The 27,314-nt window shown below is 42.5% G+C and overlaps 1 protein-coding gene across 1 annotated transcript; it reads right to left on the reverse strand.

Moving 5' to 3' along the window:
- Nucleotides 1-283: 283 nt before the first annotated feature.
- Nucleotides 284-25,709, reverse strand: LOC139286888 (protein inscuteable homolog). The gene is made up of 12 exons (XM_070907823.1): nt 25,636-25,709; nt 15,385-15,751; nt 15,106-15,158; nt 14,907-15,030; nt 14,048-14,161; nt 8,452-8,577; nt 4,966-5,137; nt 4,054-4,232; nt 3,713-3,779; nt 2,579-2,734; nt 1,477-1,553; nt 284-493 (listed from the first exon to the last, which is right to left on the reverse strand). Exons 1-12 carry the CDS (start codon nt 25,707-25,709, stop codon nt 365-367), a joined length of 1,638 nt encoding a protein of 545 aa, XP_070763924.1. The 3' UTR covers nt 284-364.
- Between the last annotated feature and the right edge of the window lie 1,605 nt (nt 25,710-27,314).

Consider the following 27,314-nt stretch of genomic DNA (forward strand, 5'->3'; position numbering starts at 1 on the left):
AGGGTTCCATGTCAGAACAGGTTATACTTTCATTTTCAAAAAGTAGCACCTACTCGTACAAAATAATTACTGGTATCATTACTGATATGAACACTGTGCACATTCATTGCATTTAATGTGATCGCTGAGTTGCAGCACATTTATGTACATTTGCATATAGATGTCATCCATCCAAAGTGACACGACGCAGTTTCACTCCGTTCGGCCCAAATCCTCGATGTCCAGTTTGAAATACGGACCAAAGCTGCAGTCAGGAAACAGGTGCAATGTTTTGGAGCGGAGCTGCTCATTAGTCCCGTCTGTGTCGTGAAACAGTACATGCACACGATCTTGTACATGAGTTCAGTGTTCAGAGAGCAGACCATCATACGAAGCTCTCCTCCATGTTAGAACACAGCAGGAAAGAGTCGACTAGCCGCGGTTTGATCAGCTGCTGGTGGTCGGCTGCCTCGATGCTGTCTGGACACCCTGCTGCCAGCCTCCTCAAGGCAGCCTGGAGACACACACACACACACACACACACACACCAAAAAACACACAGACATATGCATTATTACATATCGAGATCATGCCGTACCGCTGTGTGCAACATGTGCAGACAACCGGGGAGGTAGATTTGTATCTGTGCACATTTAATATGATTAAATAAAAAATAAACAACTTTATGTATCTGCAGGTTTACAGTCAAAAACAACAAACTGACCAGACCAGCAGCTGTTTCATTTCTTTCTCCAACTCTCATGTGGATTTCAAGAGTGCTTGAGTAATATGTGTGACGTCTCAAACCCAATTCAGCCAGGAGAGCCTCCAACATTTACATTTAAGATTACAAATGATCTGTGAAAGCTCAGTGTCCTTTGAAGGTAGAAATTCAACACCTACAAATGCTCTACTTAACCCTTGGCTAAAAGGATAAAATAGAATCACATTAATTTGAATAGACTGACAAGTGTGGTCACAGTGAAGAGGAGGGCATTTCTGGGCCCAGCGAGGCAGCCCAATTAAGCTCCAGACCATTATGCGCTTCAAATCCCCTCATCGGCCCTAAGATCTGGTCTTAATGATTATGATCAGAATGAGAGAATGATAAAGTACGGGCAGGGATATTATTCATGATATGTACATATTTAAACATACAACGTTTGAGATGATGTGCACAGGTCAGCTATCTCAACATGGCTTAAAGATACCGAGGTTGTGATATGTTTTCGATTTTTATATGTTACCCCGTGGATATAATTAAATTGGACAGTCATTTGATGCGCTGATGTTCCACGTGCAGGCATGTGGTATAATGCCCTCAGTTTGTACTATATAGAGAGTGCAGCTGAAAATGTATAGTATTTTAGGGGCACGACTGAAATGGACAGTTTGAATGGCATATTTGTATTCAGGACATGGAGTCATTTAAACATATCTAAGGGTTTGCACACACACACACACGCACACACATATAGAAACACACTTTATACCTACCAGGCAAGCCACCAGCACTGAGTCGCTGTTATTTCTCTCAGTAGGGGAGCGACACAGTTCAATAAGACGAGGAACAGCTAAAGACAGCAGAGGAAAAATTCAGTTACAAGCTTGTCCCATTCTTAGACATTCATACCATATAAACAGAGCAGATGTGTACAAGAGACATTCAGAGTAAAACTACTTTTTATAATGCTGAGAATATTCTCAGTTTCCGTTACATTTAAGTTCTGACTAATTATTTCTTGTTTTCCGTCCACATCTCAGTGTACTTCGTATAAAATCAAACAAAAATGGCGTCACCTCCTACTTTAGTTAAAGACTACTTTCCATCCTTGGCTTCTTTTATGTAATATAAAATATGTTAATCTACAAGTCAGATGATGAGGTTTCATAAAAGTATTTCATAAAGCTTTCATAGAGAGCTGCTTCCCATGAGACATTCTTCCCAAGAGGTCTTATGGACATACAGTGCATTTGTATATTAAAGGAGAGGTTTTTCTGTCCAGTGATAGGATGAGGACCTCTGGCCTGTGAAATGATCTTGTGAGATGCTTTTTTCTCCTTAAAATAAATAAATATTCAAGCTTCAAGAGGATGCAGAATCAGGGCATCGCGTCCAGTTGATGGTTTTGTTGTCTTTTAGTCTTTAATTACAAATGGAGTCCCTCAGGGCTCAATTCAAGGCCCAGCTTTATTGTAATTATGCTTATAAATCCACTTACCTTCCCTTTGGCCAAAATATTAAAGATCCATTTCCAAAATGTCAATTACATATTTTGTACTTTCGCTTCTCATTTAATTGACCAAGTCAATCAAATTCAGCTACACAAAGGAAAACGTAAGATAATATTGTTTAAGATAAGGTTGCTTAAATACATAACGGTAAATTGTGACAAAAACAAAACAAAACTTTTTTGCCTGGGGGGCCTTCTGGTTGGCTACGCTGATCCTCCTTTGTCAATATTTACTCTGAGTTGCTGTTTACACTGTTTCTTTTCTCCTTGTTCCTTGTTTTTCTGCTGTTTATTTGTTCCTCTCAACTTCTCTGCAACATAAACATTTAAAGTTTAGAAAAGAGAAAACTGATATTCTGCACTACCTTTAAGCTGGATGGCTATTTGGGCCACGTCAGGGTCTCTGCTCAAACGGGCCAGAGTGACAGCAGCTTTCTGCTGAACTCGCTCACAGGCGGCGCCCTCTGATGGACTGGAGGAGGACGGCTTTTCTCCCAGCAGCAGCAGCAGTCGCTCTATTCCTAAAAGACGTAATGTACAGTACAGATCAGCCAAAGAATGAAAGGTGTCAGGAGGGATGGAAAGGAACAGAGATACAACAAACAGCAGAGTCAGAGAGAAACATGTAAGGCACACAATATAAAACAAATCAACAAATGAAGACAGGAAGCAGACAAGCAATACGTCAGAAACGAAGGAACCAAACACGACAAACAGACGAAACTTCACAAAGTGCTCAGGTGAATAAGAAGAGGAGACACACATGCATCACTGTCGATAGTCCAAAAACACTCAATGCAAAAAAAAGAAAGAGATGAGATGAAAACAACAGCAGTCAGTCAGGCCTTCAGGTGGTTTCACATAATTCTTCAGATCTGCTCTGATCTCCACGAGTGCTGAGGCTCACTGCTTCAGGACAATTGCAGGGACGAAGGCTATACTTAACTACTAAAATACTTTGTGCAGATTTTCAAAGAATAAATAGTTTTGGCTCAGTCTACGATCGATTTTTGTAAATTCTCACTAAAGTAAGCAAAAGCTTATTTATCTAGAAATACTAATTGACCTAGACACATATTAAAAAACACGTGTATCTTACAAGACATGGAGACGGTGGAATATGTCATACAGGGTGGACTAATAGCAGAAAATACAAATATTGAAATTGAAGAAAGAGTTACAGTTGTTTATTTGCTTCTATGCTCAGTGGTTGATGTTTTATTGAAGCTCCTCCAGGCTACTTCACAGACATTATCTGATGCCGCCATCTTGAGGATCAAAGAAGAATTACACTGATTTTTCGAGCTTGGACGTCAATTTATGGGTGTTAGTGAGTAGTTCAATACGCTGCACTATCCTGTGTGCTGCTGTAACACGTTCCCCTGCTGAGGGGTTAAAAAAGGATTATCTTATCTTATCTAATAACAGCAGTTTAGCCAATGAAACATAACAATGATATGAAACATTCAATTAAGAAATATAGTTGAAATGTCGACTACCTTGGTCTTGCAGGACTTCAGACGCACACTGCTCCAAGACTGACAGGTTTGCCAAGATGGTCACCACCTGCGATTAAAACAGGAAACAAGAATAAAAACAAAACATATACTTTTGCTTTTTCTAAATGCAGTTGGTTCAAACAGCGTCACTTAGTGTACCGCTTCACTGATACAGTTCAATTTAAAAACATTCCCAGCTGCTGTAAGAGCTGCTCTGTGTGATCACAATCTTCTGCTGATTTGCTACAGAGCAGCTCATGAGTGCACGTTACAACTTATTATTTTGGTATTTCTTCTATTTTCTATTTTGTGGGGAACAACACCTAAATGCAGACGTGCACCTGGTCTTTGGAGTAGGGTGTGTCGACTCTCTGGCGGTCTTTGCAGGCCTGCAGCAGGATGTGGATGGCATTAAGCTGCAGGAGAATCTCACAGGCCATGCTGTCGAAGAAGGTGATATTGGCCAAAGCTGCAGACGCCAGGAGGAACACTTCACCACAGGAGGCGCTCTCGCACAACTCTGAGAGGAGAGGACATCACCCACTAAGTAACAGCGGCACACATAATGTAAGAAAGAGGGGCACTGGTTGAACACCACATCATTTGCTCCAGTTTGAGGTTGTTGTCTTTTGGCAACCCGATCACTAGCATTTGTTTGTTTGTGTGTTTTATATAGATTTAAAGAAATCCAATAAAGTTCTGTAATGAGGCATATTTAATCAGGGAGGCTGTTCCAGTGTTTGTCTGTAATTTGGAGAGGGAGGCACTCTGCAGAAGTCAGACCAAGGAGTGCTTGAAACAATCAGAAAGTAGTCTCAAAATCATAATTTTCTGATTTATTGTACTGCATTTAGTATCATACAATAACTAGGCAAAGATATATAAATAGACCGGCTCTGAACCTCTATTATTATAAACTAAGCTCAAATAAATCCACTCTAGAACCCATACTAATCTTGAGGTTTGTTATATAAAAGGTATGTTATTACCAAGTATTTTAAAGGCAGCAGTGTTTAGGAGCTTGCACTCTTCTTCTTCCCCGTCTTTACTGCCTCACGTGCTCATGACTACTAGAGGTCTAAAACTCCACAGGGAGTCTTTAAATAACATATTCAACAAAAGCAAAGCTGTCATTTTAATTTTCTCTACAAGTAAAACTCACTGGTGGTTATTTTTTTAACCGATTAACAAATCGCGTTTCTCCTTGGTCAGGCCAACTGTAGGTTTACATCATCTGCATCACGTCCACTCACTGATGAGCGCCGTGACGATGTCGTGCATGCTCTCCAGGAAGCTGGCGAGGTGCTGCGTGGACGAGTGGTGAGGGGAGGTGATCTGAGCCACGACTGCCGCTGCCTCGGCCCTGGCCGCTTCCACGCTGCTTTCATCGGTCAAGATGTCTGCCAGGCACAGGATCCCATCCACCTGCACATTAGACAACATACAGAACAGAAATCATATAATCGTCTATTATAATCTATCATGTTAATAGGATATATATATATATATATATATCATCCGTTCGAGACGAGATTGAAATGAAGTTTAATGCTTTTTAAGGATCCACAGATACCCTGGTTGGTAGTACAGTATGATACCTGGACTCCTGAATCTGGAAACAAGTTTTGGACTTTGTAGAAGTATTTTATTTTATTTTTAAGGTACAAATCTGTGTGCAGGCCCGACTGTTGAACTGAACATCACCGGCCATCCGGACAGACAGTTAACTGTCTGTGGTGTCAGCTTGGCTAGAACTTGCAGCTCTGCCCGTAAAGCCATCACAATTAAAACACACCACTCGGGTTTAATGCGCCGCTGGGAAGCTCTTGTATATCTGGCCGGCATCGAGCCAGGCTGCGTGCATCATCAGGTTCGAGGAGGAGCTCCGAGTTATAGAAGAGCAAGAAATCCTCTTCTGTCTAAAGAGAAGATTAGTCAGGAGCATGAGGTGATATTTACCTCATCTTCATGTTTGTGTTTGCTTGTGTGTGTGTGTGATTTGGTATTAGAGCAAACAGGCTTCAGGAAATAACGGAGATGTAGAACAGATCTTCATCCACTTGGGAGCAGTATTGCACAGTTCATTCAAACTTCACCAAAGCTGCTGATTGTTGCCTCTGTTAGTTTTTATCAAGTCTTCAATATGAGTACGAGTTGAAAATCAGCACACGCTCAAATCATCCACATCATCAATTAAAATTCATAGTCATAAACTGCAGGATCGTGTGTCCAGAGAAGCGATGGATTCCTGCACTGAGTCCTGGTGAGAAATCCATCAGAAACATTTTCTTTACTACAGTCACAGTCATTATTGTTATCATTTAGGCAAAGAGCAGCCAACACTCCTGAAAACAAAAGTTTAGTGAGGCAAAGCGTCAGCTCTCAGGCAGCCACACCTGTCAGTCTTATCTGCTGACGAGCATCAGCGCGCTGAGCTTCACAGGGCAGTTCCCTATTTTTGTCTCCATGGACGTCAGCAGCACTGTGCCAGCGCGACCCACTGACGTGGAACAATCCACTCTCCACACCCCCGTTCATCTACCACCCCCCCTCGTCCGTACCCGCACCTCCTCCTCTTCCTCCTCCTCCTCCTCCCTAAAATAGGATATTCCCCAACTCCTCATTTACCGTACACCGGATGTGTCTCATTCAGTTTACTCTCAGATACCTTTCCTGCAGTTTTAAGCCGTAACAAAGTTTAAGATGCCTGCTCGGGAAGTTTTAGCTTGATGCCACCCTGTCGTACTTCAGCCTGAGACCACAGAACGTTCTCTGTTTCAGGAACAAAAGTGCAGAATCCTAAACCTACACACCAAGTCACATTTGAGACTCGCCGCAGATTGACGCACGTCGGGCGGAAGTTCTTTTTCTTTGTACATCTCGAGCAGCTGTGTTCGTAATCAATACTCTTCCCATTCACCATTTTATGATTACATAATGTTCCAGTTGGGGGTAAAACTAAGAAGTATATAGTCTATCCACCAATGAGCAGTGCAGATGCATACCGGCCCCCTTTTCTCGATCGCCCGTCAACAGTGACAGTTGTGTTTCTCAAGGCTGAGCGATCGCTGGTGAGCGGTTGGTAGCGTAGACTTGCCTGACAGCCTCTCTCCCGGGACCAGGCTGCTAATCTGGGGCGGACTTTGGTTCTCGTTAAAGAGTCTTCACACTCGGATGATTCATGCTGTCCCAGCTGCTCTATATGTGAACACAGACGCCGCTGTGGCATCATTATTCGCCGGAATCAGGTTATATTTGTCTTTCTGTAAACGCTCGCTTGACACAGGTGCGTCTGTTGTTTATTTTGGTTGAATTCTCGATAGAGAACAAAAAAGGACAAACAAAGACGGATGTATCATTAGCTTCCTCTCTCCCTGTCTTTCCTTTACACACACACACACACACACACACACACAGGGGGGGTCATTCAGATCTAAATGTTTGACCTCAGAGGTCAACAGGTCCCAGATAATGATCCGTAAATCATGACGCTTCCCTTTGTGTGTGTACTGTGTGATTCTGTCATCAGGACACACACAGCATGATGCTTATTTTCTCAGTGTCTCCTGAAATTATACAGCTCGGTGAACTCGTTCATGAAATTTTAATCAAGTAAATAGAAAGCTGGAGAAGTTTCCCAAAAAAGTAACAACACAGGAATATAAGAGGCACCGAGGCTGTGTGTGTGTGTGTGTGTGTGTGTGTGTCAACTTTTACCTCCTAAATAATGTAAACATCAATTATTCATTAGAAGACATAAACAAAAACACGGTTGCTGTTCAGATTGGCACTCCCTGCCAGTTTCTACAGTCGCGTGTTCTTCCAGTAGCAGAGAAGATGCTCCTCCTGACACCGATCAACAGCGTGATCAATAAATACATTCTTGGTAATTACTAGATATTATCAAGATATTGTACATTGAAACCAATGTGTAGATATTTTAAATGATGTTTGAAGGATGAGCTGTTACCAGGGACAGTAAGCTGAACCTGCTAAACCCTTCATTTAGCTGTTAATCGCTCTCTTTGTTTCTGTGCAGCCGAGCCTCCTCTTCCTCCTCCTCCTCCTCCTCCTCCTGCTCCTGCCGTTGTTGGCACACATTCACTTGTGAAAATAAACGAGCCTCCCAGTCATAACATGGGAAGTGAGAGCACGGCTGAATGTGTACAACAGCAGACGGACTTTAGTGCGCTGCTGGGAAGAGGAACAACCGCCTGTCTGAGCTACAACTTCAGAGGATCAGTGTAAATATAATCTGTCTGGACTGGAGGGAGCCAAGTATTTCACTGGAAGTACTGTACGTACTTCAGATTAATGTCAACTCACTTTCTCTCTCTGTCTCTCTCCTCCACATACTCATTTTAACTTGCAAGAACATCTGGATTCGTGCTGATGTACCACTGTCCTCCCCATTTTCACTGGTTTTTGATTTACATATGGTCACGAAACACAGATCAAAACGAGCTTTTAAGTCCAACTGTGGCTCATTTACAGTTCAGTCTGAGGATCAGTGTGTTGTGTTTCTTAAACAATCAGTTGTATTGAATGAAGTTGTCCAATCAGCTGTCGTTATCTTGACCTTTGTTTTCCACGTTTCCTTTGGTATAATATCAAATGAATTAATGCCTGTTTCTTTTATTTCAACGTCTTATAATTCATATTGTGTGCGTGTGTGTGTGTGTGTGTGTGTGTGTGTGTGTGTGTGTGCGTGTGTGTGTGTGTGTGTGTGTGTGATGTACCTTGTCCAGTTGGTTGATGCCCTCCTCCACACAGCAGATGGAGGCCACTGTTCTCAGGGCGTGAGCGTAGAGGTCTCTGAAGCGGTCCTGCCTGCAGATCTTAAACAGGGCCACCACTGCTCCTTCCTGTGGAGGACGACAAAGAACATTTGATGCTGAAGCTTCGGGAAAGGTCTACAGCGCATGATATATCGAATATATCGAATATATCGAATATATCGAATATATCTTCACGATGATAAGTTCAGTCCCCACGACAGTAAAAGCATTTCAAGCGTCATCCACTGTGTGTGTCTTCAACAGGTGTCTTTAATAACATAGAGCTGCTAAATCCTTGTTTGAGCCCTGCTCTCATGTGATAGAGGTATAAAATTGAGACTATAATAATAATAATAATAATAATAATAATAATAATAGCTTGCATTTGTATAGTTGTATAGTGCCTTTCCGGCGATCAGAGGATGATGGTAGCAGTGATTGTCGGGGAGAGCAGAGTTAAGAAGTCCATGTTTTTAGAAGGATTTTGAAGATGTTTTGAAGATTATTCATTATTTATTATTAACTACCAGGTGTAGAAAGGATATTTCTACAAGGCCAATTCTTTTTTTTTTTTTTATTCCCGTTGGGGATTATAAGAAACTCTTATAAGAAACTCTGATGGACTTGCAGTTTAATTCAACACCCTACTTGGAGTCACTTTGGAGTTTTACTTGGACTCTGGAGTCCACGTCCTGCTCTTTGTGCGCCCCCCATCAACCTGACAACTTTCCTGGGGCTCCAGTGTGCTACATGTTTTAAATCTAGCACTTCATTCACTCAAACAAAATGTTGCGTGTCAACATAATCCAGTAAATTTAGTAATATATAAACCTAATTTCTAGACATTTTGAGACATTGTTAAGGTAAAAACATATTGTGTATTGAACAAAATGCTTCCCAAAGGTTTCCCATTAAGGATGCCCAGCAGCAGCACATAATGAGGTACTCTACGCTTGAAGATTTTAGTTTGTTTACGTGTGTTTGGTGCAGTTGGTTTCTCTTTCTTACTTTTCCGCATCATAAGTTACTCACAGGACAAAAAGATGGTTAGGTTGGGAAAATAACTTTCAGTGAGAGCCCAGCACTTTAGAGACTTCCACAGGCCTGACATTAGGCTTCATACCACTAAATTACACCACACGTCATAGCCAGCTCTTGTCTTGAGGCACTCATGATTGTGCAAAATGATGGATCAAATTGCTCCTTGCTGCGAGAGCCAACAGGTTCCGCAGATCTAAGCCAATAGCAGCGTGCTGGTTTTAAGAGTCCAGGAGACCCGAAATGGCCGATGGATTTGGCCAGCTTTACTCAGCGAGCCTGCCAAACACAGGACCTATCAAATGGCTCGCACAATCCATCATTTCAGATTAAAACAGCCAAAATATACATATTTCATGAATGGAAAACACTGAGCAGAAAGAAAAGATGATCTGCTTGCCATAATAGCTGAGCATTTTCTGTTGGATCATGCTCGGTGTAAACAAACAAAAATAGCTCCTGTATTGGCTCCCCCCGTCTACACTAAAGCACCCCTCGGACAAAAAACACTTGCATGTATTGAATCCTATTCAACGTGCAGATAGATAGAATTACCTGGAGGAAGACGCAGCCTGTAACTACCACCATTATCCTAATAAGGCCATTATACTGGGATGGCATGTCTCATGTGCAGCAAAGGCCATGTTGCCGGGGCTTGGAGTGAATAATCATCCTGCCCTCCGGCCTGACCGCTCTTCCCTGCGCGCTGCCTACGCAATATCGTTCCGCCATACCTGGAAGAACTGCCAACACACAGACGGACAGTTTTCAGTAATCCTTCTGAAACTCCAGAGAGGCTCGCAGGTTCTGCTGTGGTCGGGCCGTGATGAAGAGGCCGTTGACCCTGTTGTTTTTCTGTGACGCAAATCAAAGATAATGTTCAGATTGAGACTTTTTTGAGCTTTAGTTCTTCGGTTTTTAAATTGTGAAATATTATCATTTAGTCATATTTTGTGACTTTAAAAGTTAAAAAGTTTTAAAGTTTAGTTAGCTAAATTCTGCTTGTTTTTACTTCAAACTCTGTCCTTTCACTAGTGCCTGCCTTTACGGTCAAAATATGGAAAGAATATCTCGACCCACCTGAATGTGACGGTGCATCGGAGAGGAAAGTGAATAGTTTTGTCTCTTTTGGACAGTGTGATGTTTTATACTAGTGGCACAGCTCTAAAGAACACCCTCATCTTTTGTATTTAGTGCTAATAGCATCAGCACCAAACCAGTGATTCCCAAACTTTTTCTGCAGCACCCCCCCCCCCCCCCCCCCCTTTTTGTAGACAAAATAAAATGTCAAGCTTTCTATCTTAATCCTCTCTAAATCAGAAATGGATCAGAGGGAAAATGAAACCTTCAGTCTGACCACCAGACAGTTTGATTCAGACTGTCATCAGTTTGCAGTGGAAGCCCCTTTTTGTTTATTTCATCTTTACAGACTTTCTCCTGCTTTTCCTTTTCACAGATCATTGAGCTTGTCTGTCGTTTCTTTCCCTTCCCCAGCAAACAACTTGCAGTTCTATTGTTTCCACTGACTTCATCCTCATTCCTTCAATGAAGCCCATAGAACACATTTATTCTCACACACTGCATTTTGCTGCACTAACATCATCATGTGAAACTTGACTACTCGTCTAAAAATGCCTCTCTATCCATGTGTTTGCATGTACCGGCCGACACAGCGTGTAATTTCTTTCCATCTCATCGTTTTCTGAACTCAAGTCTGTTGTACTTGTTATACTTGTTGTACTCACACAAAGTCTGCAGGCTTCTTCAATTGCAAGAGGTTGCAGGCAGTTTATTTCTTGACTTGCAAACAACAAAAAGGCTGAAATTTAACCTCATCGTGTTCAACAGTGTGGACGAGGCTAAATCATAATGCTTGTTAGACTAAGAAAAACCGTGCTGTCTAATCTCAAGAGAGGCTTGGACATCTTCATCTGTTGTAATGTATTTCTCAGTGTCTCTGCCGCCTCTCACCAGGCCTGAGTTACTGCCACGTCATGCTCTCACATCCTGCAGTCTGAAGCCTTCTGTGCCAACATGGACACATTTGGATCAGTATCCATCATGACAGTAGGTAAACACTGAGACAGCAAACTCGCTCGTACATCATGACACAGAGACTCTAATATTCCAGCTGCTGTTTGATGTATGAGGCGACACGTGGCTCAGTATCAAACGCTGTCGGCTCATATAACATTTTTCTTTTTTAGTAATCTCAGCTCAGGTCTTTGCTGCGTGGAGTTCTCACTGTGTTCGTTGAGTCCAGAGACGTGAAAATCTCTATGATTTCTCCCTGTGACACCAAAGAAAAGAAGACGACACTCGACTTGTTTTGGTGGATTAAGGAACAATATTGAAAGGCTGTTTTAGATAAATATGTGAGACATTTGTTTGTTTGTTTTGTCATTATGACTCATCAGACATGGATGGTGTTTGACAATAATTTGTACGATTTGTTCTGACCTGCTTGGTGTACCAGATGGATGCGGATCATTCAGTCGTCACAAATCAGGCACGATTATGTGATTACTCAGAGTCTGATAAGCCAGAAAATGTTATCTAATATATGCAAGCAAATTAAGTAACTCATCCACAAGTTAATAATACGTACATTTCACAAAGTAAAAGAATTATTTAGTCCCCACAGAAAGTTTCAAACAGATTCTCTCACTCACTTGACATAATTGGTTCAAATCTAACTTATTACACAGTTTATTTAAAGCAGCTTTAAACATTATTTTATATTAACAATCGATGCTAAGAAGTTCTTTCAGCTCATTGTTTTGGTTTTACGACACGCAACTTTACAGTTTTGTTTCAGTCTCACGGCCCTCGTTAGTGCTGTTTCCCACAGCAGGCAGCTGTTTTCAGTAAAACAAAGCTCTGATACACCCTCAGCTACATGTCCAGCACCAAACTGCAGACGGACAAAGTTAGCAACTAGCTGGTGAACACAGTGGAGCATTTAGCATTCAGCTAAAGAGCCGGATATTGAAACATGAGTGTCCAGAAACACGACTCCAAATGAATGCTAATGTTGGTCCGTACCTGCTGGATGTTTGATAACAAGTTTGTCATATAAACTTCATGAGATGATAATAATCCAACGTTGTTTTTACAGCAAAACAAACCAAAAACATGAAATGAATGCAGCTTTAAGTACCCCGATCTTTCATTTAATAAACACATAATTAGTTGGTGTTTGACAGTCTTCAAAGTATAAATCTGTTGAGGACATTTTAATTCTTCTACAGAACCCAGAGGGTGACTTTATGACAACAACACTGCTATGGAAGTCGATGTATTAGCAACAAATAACAAGCAAAGTGAGCAAAGGGATCTGCTATTGTCATCATGCAAGCTCGACGGATGTAAATTAAGTTCGTGCCTGATTATCACACAATACTCTCATTTTCCCTGAAGAGCTGCCAACGTCTTAAACTGTCTGGTCTTCATTATGCTGTCCAGCATTGTTGAACTCATCTGGTCCACCCAGCAGAATAAATCTACAGCATAAAACCTAAAATCTACAAATCATCTCTATTTATCACGCTGCCTTCACTAAGACACATTAAACGTGCCTCCCTCCTCCTCTCCATCACTCACTAAACACTGTATCATCAGCACCACTGGTAAAGAGATGGAGAAGGCAGAAATATCAGGCCCCCACCCAAATATTTCAACAGCTAATTGCAGTTATTCAAAACAAGTGCTGTGGAAAATGATAATGAGGGAAGAGCTCGGATATGAGCCAGAAGATACGCTCTACTGTAAAGGGTGTGTATGTGAGAGTGTGACAGACAGACTGGTGCTAGCTAATTATTCAGATGGCAGGTGGAGGATGTTTTGTATTGGGTATTCATTAGCAGCCATTGGCGGGCAGGTTTCCTTCAGACACCTCTCTGAGGGGAGTTAAGTAAGGGGGAGCGGACTGAAAGGTAAAGACACCTGAGCAACCTGCATTTGTGATCAACGCTCACTCCTAATGGGAGCTGACAGTATTGATCTGACGATCTGGCAGTAAAGGAGGAGTGTGTGTTATTCTATGTGTGTGTGGGCCAACAGGAAGAGTCTTATCAAGAGTATCCTGGAAGCAGTCAGCTAACTAATGTCCAATTGAGACTTGCTGTCTGGTCTGTCTTGTCTTATCTCACAGTGAAATAGCTTTTTAGAGGAATGAATGAAGAGATAGCTGCGGGTCTGCTGGTCGGGATGGTGAACATTGGCAAAAGGTGGAGCAAGGGGTGGAGATGTAATATCAAATGAAGCTGCCTCTGCCAAAGACTGGGTGCGAAAATGGCAAACCTAAGAACATAATACATCATGCTGCTGACTTGTCACTGACGTCAGGATCTCCGACCTCGCAGGTTTCTGCATAATGAAATGCGTCAGCGGAGAATCTCACACGATATATTTTAATGGGTGCTCGTGAAATGAATCTCCACCCAGATCAAACCCATAACCAAGGTGGTGTAACCACAGGACCGAGGCAGTACAGAGTCCACTGGTACATCCGCAGTACCTTGGCAATGATGCTGCAGAGCTGAGGTCCGTCCTGGGTGAGAGACAGCAGGTTGCTGATGGCACTTCCGATGGTGTGAACGTTGTCTGACGAGTCAATCTGTTTGATCAGGACCTGCAAGGTCGAACACAATAACATCATTTTCATTTTCAATGTCTATTCATTGCTGTCCAGAAATGCACATTACCAAAAGCTGTTGCATTTGACTGTGTGTTTAAGTGTCTTTAAAGAGATTTTAAAGTGGATTATCACTTTAAGACGCTACTTGCAGGACTTTTCTGAAATCAAAGCATCTTTCAAAGTTTCCCAATAACAAAGGTTTTTGTTTGATACCCCAAAAAATGAAAGTCTGTTGCTTTCACTGCCACCAAACTCAGAAATGTGCAACAGTCACAGGATAATTAGCTAATAACTGGATAAAAAGCTGTGTATTTTGTACTGTGTTTTTTTTTTTTACTGTGGTTCACAAGCATGAGCATAATCCATGTGTACAGTAACAGGTGTTTAATTTCCAGATTAAGTTATTAGACCTATAAATACTGTTGCATCCATTAAAGGTAATGCAGTCCTCCATTAGCGCAGCCCATAATACTGACCTGTAGCCTGATTCACAGACACACACACACACACACACACACACACACACACACACCTAATTCTAATCTTAACCCTAAAACTAAGCACAAACCTTCAAACAGCCCCATGAAGAAGCAAAAACCAGCCAAAATGTTAACACATTACGTTACGTGTTAACCGCCTCAAACTCAAATCGGTCAGTACATTTTGCCATGTCTTACAACACTAAAGCTACAGCCACATGCACCATATGTAAAATAAAATCTATGATTCGGTGTCATACCCGGATCTCATTGGCTAAAGCCATGTCAATCATGTTGCTGAAGGAATCACTGACATCTGTCAGGATCTCGTGGATGGCCTCCCTCATGGACTTCAGGAAGAACTCATCGTCGGTGTGAAGGCACCTGAGGGTGAAGAGACATTTTGGATTATGTTCCACATAAACCCACTCTTTGTTTATTAGCGTTGAAGAGTTTTACCTCTCTGTAATATTGGTCAGCTCCATGCACTTTTCCAGCAGAGATTTCTCATACTGCAACCAAAGGAAGAGAAGAAACACATCATGCTGTGATAAAACACACAAAGTTCATACAGAAAACTTTTCATCCTTTAAACGAGATGATTAATCCACATGTATATACATACATACTTTAACTGGTTTATCAGGAAGTCTCAGTGCCTGATTTTAAAACTCTAAAAGCTTGTAAGGACACCACACTGGCTTCACATGCCAACCACTTCCCCAAATCAAAGGTCACCTTCTGCATCTCGGGTGGAGTGCTTCGGGCGGCGCTGTACTCGTGCACCAGTGAACGCACGTGGCAGTTCGCCCTCACGGCGGTGCTGTGGACCCTCTGCCAGCGTCCTTTCTCCAGTCGCTGGAACATCTTGCCGAGCTCCGTGCTGACCACCAGCGCTCGGCGGAGGAGGGTCTGCAGGTTGTTCCTGGCCACGTGGTCCCCTGCACCGACCCCGGAGGCCACAATCAGCTCTCCCTGCTGGGCGTCCTCCTCCACCCCGATGGGTTTGGCCTGGAGGACGCACATACACTCTACCTCCGTCATGTGGCGGAGGTCCTCCATCCAACGCTGGACCGAGTCGACCTGGAGAGACTGCATGCGGGTACTGTGGGAGAAATGAAGCATTAAAACAAAGTCAGAGCTAATTCATTCACTTTGGAGATGTGATGACAGGCTGGTTCTGTGTGTAACCAAATGTAAAACAAAAAGATGTGGATTTAAACGTCAACAAGTCAACACCGACTGTCACGAGGAATAAGCGCCTCGTTAGAGACGATAGGATTGATGGACCATACAACACAGTACATATCACTCATGGCCCACATCAAAGTCAAGTCAGGTGGCACAGACCAGAGTTCAGTCACCTCTACTGGTTGGTGTGTGCAGAGAAAATTCAGTTTCCTGCTTATGAATTGATTTGCTGATTGGAAATCGATGTAAATCGAGCGTTTGGTTTCACAACAGTTGCTCATTAATGACGATGAAAATGAAAAGTACAAATTACTGCGCAAACACAACCGCATTCGTGCAACAAATCGAGGAATCAGTATGACACAGATACTGCGTGTTGAGGACAGTATTGTCGTCATTTGTGCTGACTAAAGCTGGAACTGATTCATACGAGAAAACCTTAAGCATCTTTGCCTCCTCCACAAGAAATAACATGCACCAGTAGAAAATGAGGGAAGTGGTTCCTCTTAAATTCAAACTGGTTGTTGGGACAATGACAATGAGCATTTAACTCTTATACTCTCTTTATATCATTCCTCCTTCTCCTGTTTTCCAAGTCTAGGTTATAATTATTACACATTTTGAGTGGTAAATCTGCCACCGTTATCATTGTAAACATACATTTAGAGAGGTTGGCGGTAATCAAGGGTGCAGAGAAGATTTGTTGTTGTTTTAATGTTGAAATAAAATCAACACTCTTCTTAAAAATGCAGTTTTTGATGATGTATGTGAGTCTACAGCCCTTTTTAAAATGATCCTTTGAGCCCACATACATGCCAATAAAACCCACACTCTCTAAAATAAAATTCCATCTATGCCACGTAGTATAACTGCCACTGGAAACTGCAGCGCTAAAACACCACAGCATTCCTAAAATCAATGATGTGCACTCGAGGTCAATTATCCACCGCTAACTGCCGGTTTCCACACTTGCTCGTTTAACCCGTCGTTTTCCCTCAGCGTGGGGGCGGCTTTAACGACGGGCTGCACCGAGCAAACACTCCTCCCCACTTCAATCTCTGCCGGCGGTGACCCTAATGAACCCAGGCTTAAGGGGGCAATCCAGAGTCCTGCACCCAGTGAGTCAAAGCTCCCTGAAAGTGGACGGGTCGATGGCTACAGCAGCCACCTCTGCTTTGAGTCAACACACGGGAGAGCGTCTCTAATGAAGCTTGATATTTTCCTCTTGTCTTCCATTTGTGGGAAATGGCAGCTCACCGGAGACATTGGGATATTGCATTGGCATTGAATATTGGTTGATCTGGTTTAAGAGAAGCATTGTGGTTGTGTGTACTCTCAAAACAAAGATTTGTCATTGAGCAGCAACAGCCAACGTCATTATATAACAGCTCCAAGCCAGGTATTGGGTTTCAGCTTTCAGCCAGAGCTGGACTGGAGCTAGACCACACAGGACTGAATCATTAGAAAACCACAACTCCAATTATAACTAATCCACTATCATACTATACGGAGGGCAGCTGTTTACTGAAGAAGATCAATGTGGAGTTTTGTTAAGCTCAGAAAAAGGTCTCATTAAAAGCTGAAGCAGATGAACTCAACTGACACGAGAGGACGTGAAACATTAGCGTCTCCTCTGAAGCTGCCAGTTTTACTGTAAGAAAAACGGGAGAAAAACTGGAGGAAATTACAAATAAAACGTTTGTTATACAGAACATGGAAACTGAGGACACTTGAGCCAGCGTCTGTCATCTGAGGTTCACTTTAAATTAGAAACTTTAACACACTTTTTCACAGAGAAAAAGTCTTAAATCTTGGATTTGTTCAGTCACAAAAGCACATGCTGTATATAAATATGTATATAAATTGTACATTCAGTCAATCATCCGTCAGGTGAGGAGGTGGAATAACGACGCAAAGGAAGCCGAGTCTGCAGGTTGCAGAGCGAGGAAGCTCACCAGTTCAAAACTCTCCCCAGCAAATAAATCTCCCTCAATTTGGAAAAGGATGAAGATGTAATTGGCCGTAAATGTAGACTAGAATAAATAACTGCACAGTGTTACACAGTGTAGTAATCATTTATATGGAGCTTGTTCTGCTAAGTGGGGTGAATGGCTTCATAGTGATCATCGTGACTTCTGAAAATGGATGAGATATGAGTTTTAGTTTAAATCCAGACGATTAAAGAAATGAATTTCTCCTAAATGTTCCTTGCAAACAAAATACTATGGAACAGTTTTTTTTCTCATATTCTAAAACCTCTTAAGAAACACTCTTCTTCTCTTAATGTCTCTTGTTAAATATATATCACACGGTGGTGAATAACACAGTGACTCAAACTAAGTGAGTCAAATTAGCCACAAAGAGCTCGATCGCCAGTCACTGAAGAGGAGATGGAAAGAGCTCTCAGCTCTTAATTGGTATAATTTTCCTAAACATTTCCCCGAATTAACTTACACATTTCTTCAGTGGAAGACCAAACTGGATGACGCAGACACAGAGAAAATGTCCAGATTTGGTTATTATACATTTCTATTCTGTTTATGAACTATCATGTATTTCCTAATAGTGCTGAAGTGACACTCTGAGTCTGAAAATGTATAAACAAACAACGAAATCAATATAAAATGTGCAACAATATGCAAAATTCTCTTCATATCAGACCCGATGTGGCCATTTCAAACCATTTTCCACAGTTATATAACAGCATCACATAAGGATGAACCCATCTTGATTTACACGCCCATCAAGCAGCAAAACCTTACCCTCACCGCGGGGGGAAAAAAGATGATAATAATAGGCTTGTTTTCCAAAGGAGGGGAAGCGGTGCTCTTCAGCTCGCAGGGAATCACAAATATTTACATGCGGGGCCAAGAGAGGGTCAGACGACAGCAGCTCTATTATCCCAGACAGGGATCCTGTGGAGATGAAGCGTCGCTCTCTCTCATCTGCTGCTGGCTGTCAGTGAACTGAGTGACGGTGGCAACAGCAGAGACAGGAGCTGCTTAATGGGAGACGTCCGTGTTTTTGTTTTAAAAATACTACTGCGAGATTTAAACATGCTTTTTGTACCAGGAGTCTATTTTCTAATTTTCTCTCTGTATTATCATTAGAGTAGAGGGAGATGCTTTTGATTGACATACTAGTGATTGTCGTGTGAAGTCAATCATTTTAAGGCCAGTTTGTGAAGGAATCTGTCGTTCTTTCACGATAAAGAGGTTTTGATCCCACACAGCTGTCAATAAAACTTTACGGTGTGCAAGAAGTTTGAGCGCCATAGACACCAGAGGGAGGACGGAAAGTACTGAGAGAGGGATTTGTTGACAATAAGAAAAATAAATGAATCTCAAATTGGGATTGTGGTGGGTAAACATGGCGAATTACAAACATAAACCAAGAAGAAAGATCAACAGGAGGAACACGCGGAAATCTGGCATCAATAAAGATTTAGGGTTGGTGTGCCGAGTTGGTGTCATAGTGAGCTCGCTCTTCCTGTAACGCATCAGGTGAAAACGATAACGTGATTCACTTTTTCAACTTTTCATGTGCTCGAGAGACACAGAGTTGTTCTGCTGGATGAGTCGCTGAGAGGCTCCGACCGTTCAGCTCCATGATGGTCTGAGAGTCTTTGGGCTAAAGCCTGAGTTTGGATAAGGGCTGTAGTCGGGCGTGTGGTTATAATGGTTGGTTGTATTAACGATGTAACATTACAGTATATGCATTAGATTTGGGTTTAATTACTGACTTCGGCTGATGTGTGGCATCATAGTCAGTTTCTGACTTTCCTGTTGACTTAATGCTATTTACAAGTCGGAAAACTCATAACTGCGATGACTCCAGTATAACGTGAATACTTTATGTCAATATTTAAATGTTTGTTTGTTTTTACACTTTAACTTGCAGCTCAGCTCATCAACATCTCACGCACAGAAATCACAACGGACAATTTGATGACCGATAAGAGAAGTGAAGAAGAGAAGCGAATTAGCTTCATTCATATTCTTTTGGCCATAACCATCACTTAACCTCTCATGAATGCAATGAAATGCACAGACACACTTTGCATGAAAAATAACTGTTATTTAAAAAGGCTTGCTGGCTCGTCACGGACATATTCAGACATCCTCCAGACCAAAAGGTGGACGGTCTCTAGTCTAGTGCCTCTCACGTGAACCTCACAGCGACTCTGCTGCTTTAAAGATGGACTCATCTGCTGACAGCCTCTCTGTGCAGAGGGAAACCCTCAGAAAGACAAAGAAAACAGTAACACTTGGTGTAGCACAAACCTCTTGTTTGAGGCTAAAAACAGCAGCCACGTCTGCATGAAAGCACACTGTAACATTAATCTGTTAGCGTGTGCTCTCTGTGGGCCATTCGCTAATCGCATCATGAAGATAGTGAAAATAAATAATGAGCTCTAAACCACAGCGACAGTCCCATCTTTGCCTAACATACTGTGCTGTATCAGCTCACAGTGGGGTGTAGTGCTGGCTGGTTAGAGCACCTGTTGTCACTCAAGTATGGCAGTTATTGGACAGCAGGAACTGGTTTGTTCTTCAGGGGCGGTTGCCCATTACTAGGCTTGTACTACATATCGCTCGAGGCTTCAAGTGATTCAGGTGCTACGTACAACACTTCATAGCTCATGAGCACAACAGGTTGAGTAATGTCGGCCTCTCTTTTGGTCGGCCGCAAGATGAATGGTTTCTCTGCACGTCATGCCAGCCTGCTGTCCACTGCTGTTTAGAATTAAAGTAAAGACGTCGTGTGTGGCTCTGGTTTCAAAGTGTGTAAAATTAACATGTCTTAAAATACACATAATGCGCTCCATGCACAGGAAAACAGAAGAAACAGGGAGGTTTTACACTGAGCAGGGTATGATGATGGATTAAGCTGAAACAATTCAACTGACAGAAAAAATCAACTATTTTTGTCATATTTAAATATTATTTATGATATTCCATAAATCTTTCAAGTAAAAATGCCAAACAGGCTCTAGTTCCAGCTTTTCTTTATGTGACTGTAAACTAAGTGTTGGACTGTTGATCGGACAAAATAAACGTAATCATGACGGGCAATGTTCACTATGTTCTGGCGTTTGATAGGGTAAACAATTAATCAATCAATTCATTGAGAAGATCATTGAAAATCGGCAGGATCACCACTAATTTGTTGCAGCTCTGATTGAATTATTTAAGTCTGATGACATGACTGACTAAAATCTATAAATGGACTTAGTTCAACTTGTTTAGTCGTCTTGGTGTTCAGACTAGCTGTTAGTTAGCTGGCTGTTAGCTAGCTGTTAGTTAGCTAGCTGCTAGTTAGCTAGCTGTTAGTAAGCTAGCTGTTAGTTCGCTAGCTGTTAGCTAGCTAGCTGTTAGTAAGCTGGCTGTTAGTTCGCCAGCTGTTAGTAAGCTGGCTGTTAGTTAGCTAGCTGTTAGTAAGCTAGCTGTTAGTTCGCCAGCTGTTAGTAAGCTAGCTGTTAGCTAGCCAGCTGTTAGCTAGCTAGCTGTTAGTTAGCTAGCGACGTACACACTGACTGTGTGTGCGGAGTGACCCTGTGTATCTGTTTATGTGCCATCTCAGACTCAAACTAATCCCATAACTTAACAGAAACTGTATTCTTGTTATTTCCCTCGATGTTTTGCTCAAGCTTGAAGATTTTCAACTTTCACGGATGAATCTTTGCCTCTCTTTGTATCGTCCTGCTCCTAAACATTACGACACGTTCATTCTTATCACACCGTTAATCATTAAATTTGTTTCACTAACAGGAAACTTTTACACATGAAGATACATAAAAACTATTGTATTTGTGTTGCCATCTTTAACAAAACAAAAGCTTTTTAACTGGATAAGAGACTTGGCAGAGACTCTGGGGTTTGACCCTCTATGAAGCTATCCATATTACACTCGAGGTACAGTACAGTGAGGGGTTTTGGATGAAAGCCCTCACCAAATGTTTTAAAACATCTGGAATAGTCCACCGACTGCATGCAGGATCTCTGGCAGGCCAAGCAGCTTGTTCGGAACAGAAACACAGCAACATGTGTTAGTTCATGTTATTATTTCAGTGTTGGATCTGACTGCGTTCAGTTCAGAGCATTCTCAACACCGTCTTCAGTACGATATTAGCAGGATGGAGCCCTTCAGTCGTCCAGTGTCTGGTTTTTCACAAATATCAGTCTGACGCCTGATGTCACTTATGAACAAATGGAAATCTTTCTCAAACACCACAACAGAACCGCAGTCCAGCGGGACCAAGTCAATGGAAATGTGGGCAGAATGAGCTGCGAGATTTTGAGGACCAGACCACTGTGGCTTTGGCTTCCACTGAAGGAGGAAACAAGGACGCTCTTGTCCCAGAAAGAATTAAAGATGGAGGCATATATACAAAGAGACCAAATCGGATGTCAATGCATTCCTCTTCTGTTTAAAACCCAGAATCTTGCTACACAGAAGAAACCTTTTTACACAGGCCACAGCTCCTCTGACAACTTCAGGGAGGTTTTTCTTTGCTGCCTCACTGTGTAAAGATGACAGAGGAGCTCAGAAAATGGTAAAAGCATATGGCTAATGGTACTTTTGAACGCGTAAGTCACGCCTTGATTCTCTGAGCGAAGGTCGAGACAGTGCTCCTCCCAAAGTAGCGCGTGGTAAGGGGATATTGTGGCCTCTTGACTGGTACAGTTGAATCCTGGCAACGGGGGCAGACATCTGACTCCCAGATGTTTCAGACGGCCTCTAATGTGCAGCCAAGAGCAGACTCACCTAAACTCTGCGTCTGCTTCTCTCTCTGGTTCTCTTGTCTCTTTCTCGAACCAGCTCTAGCTTAATTCTCTCTGACTCACAGTCCTGTCTCCACACATGATCGGTTACATGCAAGACATTAAAGTACACCTACAGCAGGCATATGTGCAAGACGTTATATACTATCTCTTTTTCTGCGTCTCAGAGCATCTCCAGCCGACTCGTCTCTCACACTCTTTCCCTCACATCAGCACACTTACACACTTACACTTATGCAACTTCCAGCGTCCCTGCACGGGCTGCAAACACAAATCGGCGACATAAAAAGACAAAAAGGAAACGCGCACAGACAAATGGCGGCACACGCTGACCTGCTCGCAGCTTAATGGCCGAGCCTCTTTCAGACTGTAACCTGAGGCCTAGGCTGTTCTGTTTGTCAACTGAGTGTTTGCAATTTATTTTAATACAATTCAGCCATTTGGCTCCTTTCATCAGTTGATTTACTGACTGTTACTGAGCCATGTGCTGCACAAACAGGATTTATGTGTGTGTGTATGTGGGACAGACAAAGAAAGCAAGTAAGAGATGATCTGTTTGTTTTTGTGTGTGTGTGTCTGGTTGCATGTATGGCGTGACAGCTGTACTGATTTGATAACCACGGGCATTCATTATGCGTCTTCTGCGACGCTGTGTAAGCATTCGTAAACACAAAACTGTCAGAAGATATATATTCAAATCGATGACTGAAATACTCACAGCAGCTGATGAAGAGCCTTTTTCCCATTAAAAAAAAAGAAGCATCAGCATATGACAGTATTTCACAACAAAGATATGAATCACTGCTGTGTGATAAGAGTTTTGTCTTGTGTCTCTCCAAAAAGTCAGGAGCTGGAAGTCAGGAGCAGTAGTTTATTTAGAGATTGACTGCCATGAAGGTTTGAAAACACACAACGGGTTTTGGAGGAGTTTTCTTTGGCCCTGAGTTAATAAAACATGAGAAAAAGAAGGATGTGAGACGTGAGTTGACGGTTCAACAGTGCAGAGAGTCCAGTTTAAGTCAGCTGGCAGGTTTGCGCTCTCTGTCGACTTTCCGTGACTGTTTGACAGCGTGGGAGCGGCGCTGCTCTGTTTTTGCTTCAGTTTCTGATTGTTTGGTATTTGCACATTTCTCTCTTTGCATCTTGACCACATGTGTCTGACAGATTTTCCAGGACTTTTGGTTTCAGTCTCCAGCTATTGTGTGCTGATATGCACCTCACATATGGACTCCCATCGAGGACGGATGTTTTCAGGTCATGTGTGTGCGTGGCAGGGAGTGTGGGAGTGTGTGTTTGTGTATGTGTTTGCATTGTCACTAAGGTTTTGACCTTTGCACCTCCTGCTATTGACTGCCTCTAAGTTGTTGATCTAGGATCCTGACTAAGACCAATATATTGGTTTGGAGATGTTGAACCAACAAACATCAGCCGGTAAATATTTCCCACGGCAGATATGAAGGAGGTGAGGATGTGACTTTACTCTGCAGCTCCAGAGGTGTCGCCTCACTCTTTCTCAACATACACATGAACCATCTAAAGTTCATGTAGTTCCAGGATTACATTATATATTCTTTTAGAAGAAGACATGAGTGCTGTTTCATTTGATATATGAGTTCTTTGATTTCTGTCCGACCACTAACAATGTGATCAGTGACACTCTTCAAACAGAGGAACTGAAGTTAATTCTGCTGTTGCACTCTGTTGTGAAATGCTCTGATTAGCGGCACCTGAAGTCTGAAATGTCTCATGTTGATGCAGTTGTACGAGTGTGAAAGTGCGTTTCTGTTTGTGTCTTCCAACCACTGAGAATACGACCTGCCTTCCTCACAGCAGCCTAATCTGTGATACATTTATCTCCTCACAAACCACCGGCGGATGATACAACTGGACCCCGTCGCCACTGTAAACCTCAATCTCTGCTCCCGTGAGAGCTGCCATGATACCAGCGTCTCTCACACCACTGCTGCCATTACGGTGCATTATCAGAAGGAGATAGGGGCCAAAGTACGCTGCATTTTTGGGGCCTCATCTGCAGATGAAACAGGAGGGTTATTTCTTGCTATCATGGCTATTATTGTCAGCATGTTGTCCGGGTGTTTGTGTGTGTGTTTCTACATGTATGTGACATGTGTGTGTGTCTTGACGGATATGAAGTCCAGAGAAAAGTGCTGTTGCCATGGAGAATATTTACAGCTCTGCACTGATGGATTTAATATTAACAAACCATGTGATTGGAACTACTTTTTTTTACCAAGCAAATAACAGAAAATAATAAGTAATTTCTTAAATTTTGGCAAAACAAAATGTGAATCTGTGCATGTTTCCTACTATCTGCCATCTTTATGCAGATACATTCAAGAGCACCTAACACGATGCATAATGACTAAACACATGTGACACGTCATTGCTGCTTACCACATAAGATGGCTTTTGTATTTTTCTAATGAATGAATTAGTCTCAACCTTTAACAGCCGCTGTGGGGATAGATATGGACACTGCAGTTTTGTACTCTTTTAAATTTTATTTTTTTGGGCTTCTGGTAGCGTGAACACATGCAATGAAATGGTGAGTATGAAATGATGAGGCTTTATTACATCAATCTTTCCACTTCAGACGAGCGTAAAAAAACGTTTTTGTGATCATTTCGGAGCAAATTGAAATTGCACATAAAAACAGCTTAATGGAAACAAACTGTACGTCTTTCTGTTGAGTTTAAAAGTGATTTTGTTGCTTTGAGCAGCACAAAAGAAATTCCGTCGCACTGCGATGTCAGCAGGCTTCTCAGTAGTTTAAATCTCAAAACCACAGCCAATAAAACTACAACTAGCCCCGTGGCTGCACACCACCTGGGGCAAGTGAAAGAAACATGTAGAATAAGTGATTTGGGTGAACTGACCCTTTAAACACGTCTCATTTCTGAGTGTTCACATGAAGCAGCTGTGACTGTGTAAACCTCTGAGCAGGCCGGTGTTGTGCTCAGATGCACAGTGGTCAGACTGCGCTGCTACTTGCCTCATTGGGGATGAAGAGAGCGAGCTGCTCTGCCTGGAGCTGCTCTGAGGAGTCGCCATTCTGTCCGAGGCCATCTCACTTCAGCTCAGCACCTGAAACACAAGACGCCCAACATAAACATCGAGGTTACGAGACACGAAAGAGACGGCGTCTTCCTCTATCGACTTATTTTCCTGTCAAACGGGAAAAAACGGTTAGAAAAAAAGTCAAATGAGCCAAAAGTACGTAACTACATACATACATTCAACACACACACACACACACACACACACACACTGCATCTTCCTGGCCGCATTGCTTTCCACCGCAGTGTTATCCACTACAATATCTCCTTATTGATCCGCCTCCAAGCATTCTATTCTTGTCTTGTCTTTTTTTCCCTCCAAGTAATTCAATTATCAATAAACCTCACTGTTTTAAATAGCTGCAAGCCGCTGCTGTGCCAGTGGAATAATATTTCTTATCTTCTAATTTATTGGCTGGCTGCCAGCCAGTGGCTCTCTTCCCTACTTTGAGCCTGAGCAAAAGAGGCTGACGCTCTTAAGTGCCCTCAACTTTATTCCGCCGTTTTATTGATGTATCCCATTTAGATTAGTCCATTTTCAATCGGGAGAAGCCACAGACGCCCTCCTGCCTGAACCACACTCTAATCCTTTTAGTTAATGATATCCCGCAGTGGTGTGGTTACAAATTTTATGTTTACTGTGCAGTATAATTAGCAGGTAGTTACAAAGTGAGACTATCTCTCTCTCACGCACACAAACACACTCCCTCCCAGTGTCAGGGAGCAGGTTTCAGCTGCGGTGACCTGCTTTTTATTAAATGCCTCCAGAGTGTTGTGGGATCGATCGACGTAAACAGGGGAACTCACAATAAAGCGATTGAGACTAGAGGGGTGTGTGATGCACGCGAGACGTCACTCGTTTGATCCCGTGTTGGCCTGCTTTTTCAGTGCCGCAGTGTTCAAGCCCAAATGCCACAATGACAGAACAACTGATCCATTCTGTGGAGTTTGGAGATGGAGAGGATCAGGCACAAGAGCGCATCAGAGGAGTCACCGAGTCTGTTTTGCTGTTTGCTTCGATTGCTCCGAATCTCCCCGGGTTACGTAATTATGAGCAACAAGGGAACTATTTGATGATGGATGAGGGAAAAAAATAGTTTTTTTGGGTGACTGAGTCAGTGACTGCGATTAATAGATACCCAGACGGATGAATAGGTGAAGAGAAAGAGAAGAGAGGGGGGAAGAGCAGGAAGAAGAAGATGCAGAGAAAGGGAGAGAGGAAGGGGGGGGGGGGGGTCTTTTAACTGCAGTCTTGGCATGGCTCCTCCAGGGCCATTTTAAGAGAAAGCATCACAGCAAATCAGAAATTATACCAATACTGTGCCAGGACCGAGGAAGTCTGGATGGCTGGAAGTAAGCACCCTGTTTTGGGGGAAAAACCTCTATATTCAGTTAGAATAAGGTAGAATATAACACTATAGAACGAGGGCTGATATAATTGCGCTGTTAGATTATTACAATAGAGGTGTAGATGAATTATATTGGCCCTATAATTGAGTACAGGGTCACCGCCAACGAGACACAGATCCAACAGATTCCATTACACGGGCCTCCGGCTGGTTACAGCTCTTCTGTGGATTATCATACAAATGGAGATGAGTTGTGCAATCAAGCA

Source organism: Enoplosus armatus, chromosome 6 (genome assembly GCF_043641665.1).
Source record: "Enoplosus armatus isolate fEnoArm2 chromosome 6, fEnoArm2.hap1, whole genome shotgun sequence".
NCBI classification, from domain to species: domain Eukaryota; kingdom Metazoa; phylum Chordata; class Actinopteri; order Centrarchiformes; family Enoplosidae; genus Enoplosus; species Enoplosus armatus.

Coding starts and splice junctions, on each gene's coding strand:
- LOC139286888 (XM_070907823.1), bottom strand. CDS start 25,709: ATGGCCTCGGACAGAATGGCGACTCCTCAGAGCAGCTCCAGGCAGAGC. Junction 5,138..8,451: donor GCATCAACCAACTGGACAAG/GTACATCACACA, acceptor TCTAATGTGCAG/GTGGATGGGATCCTGTGCCT. Junction 4,233..4,965: donor CATCGTCACGGCGCTCATCA/GTGAGTGGACGT, acceptor CTCTCCTCTCAG/AGTTGTGCGAGAGCGCCTCC.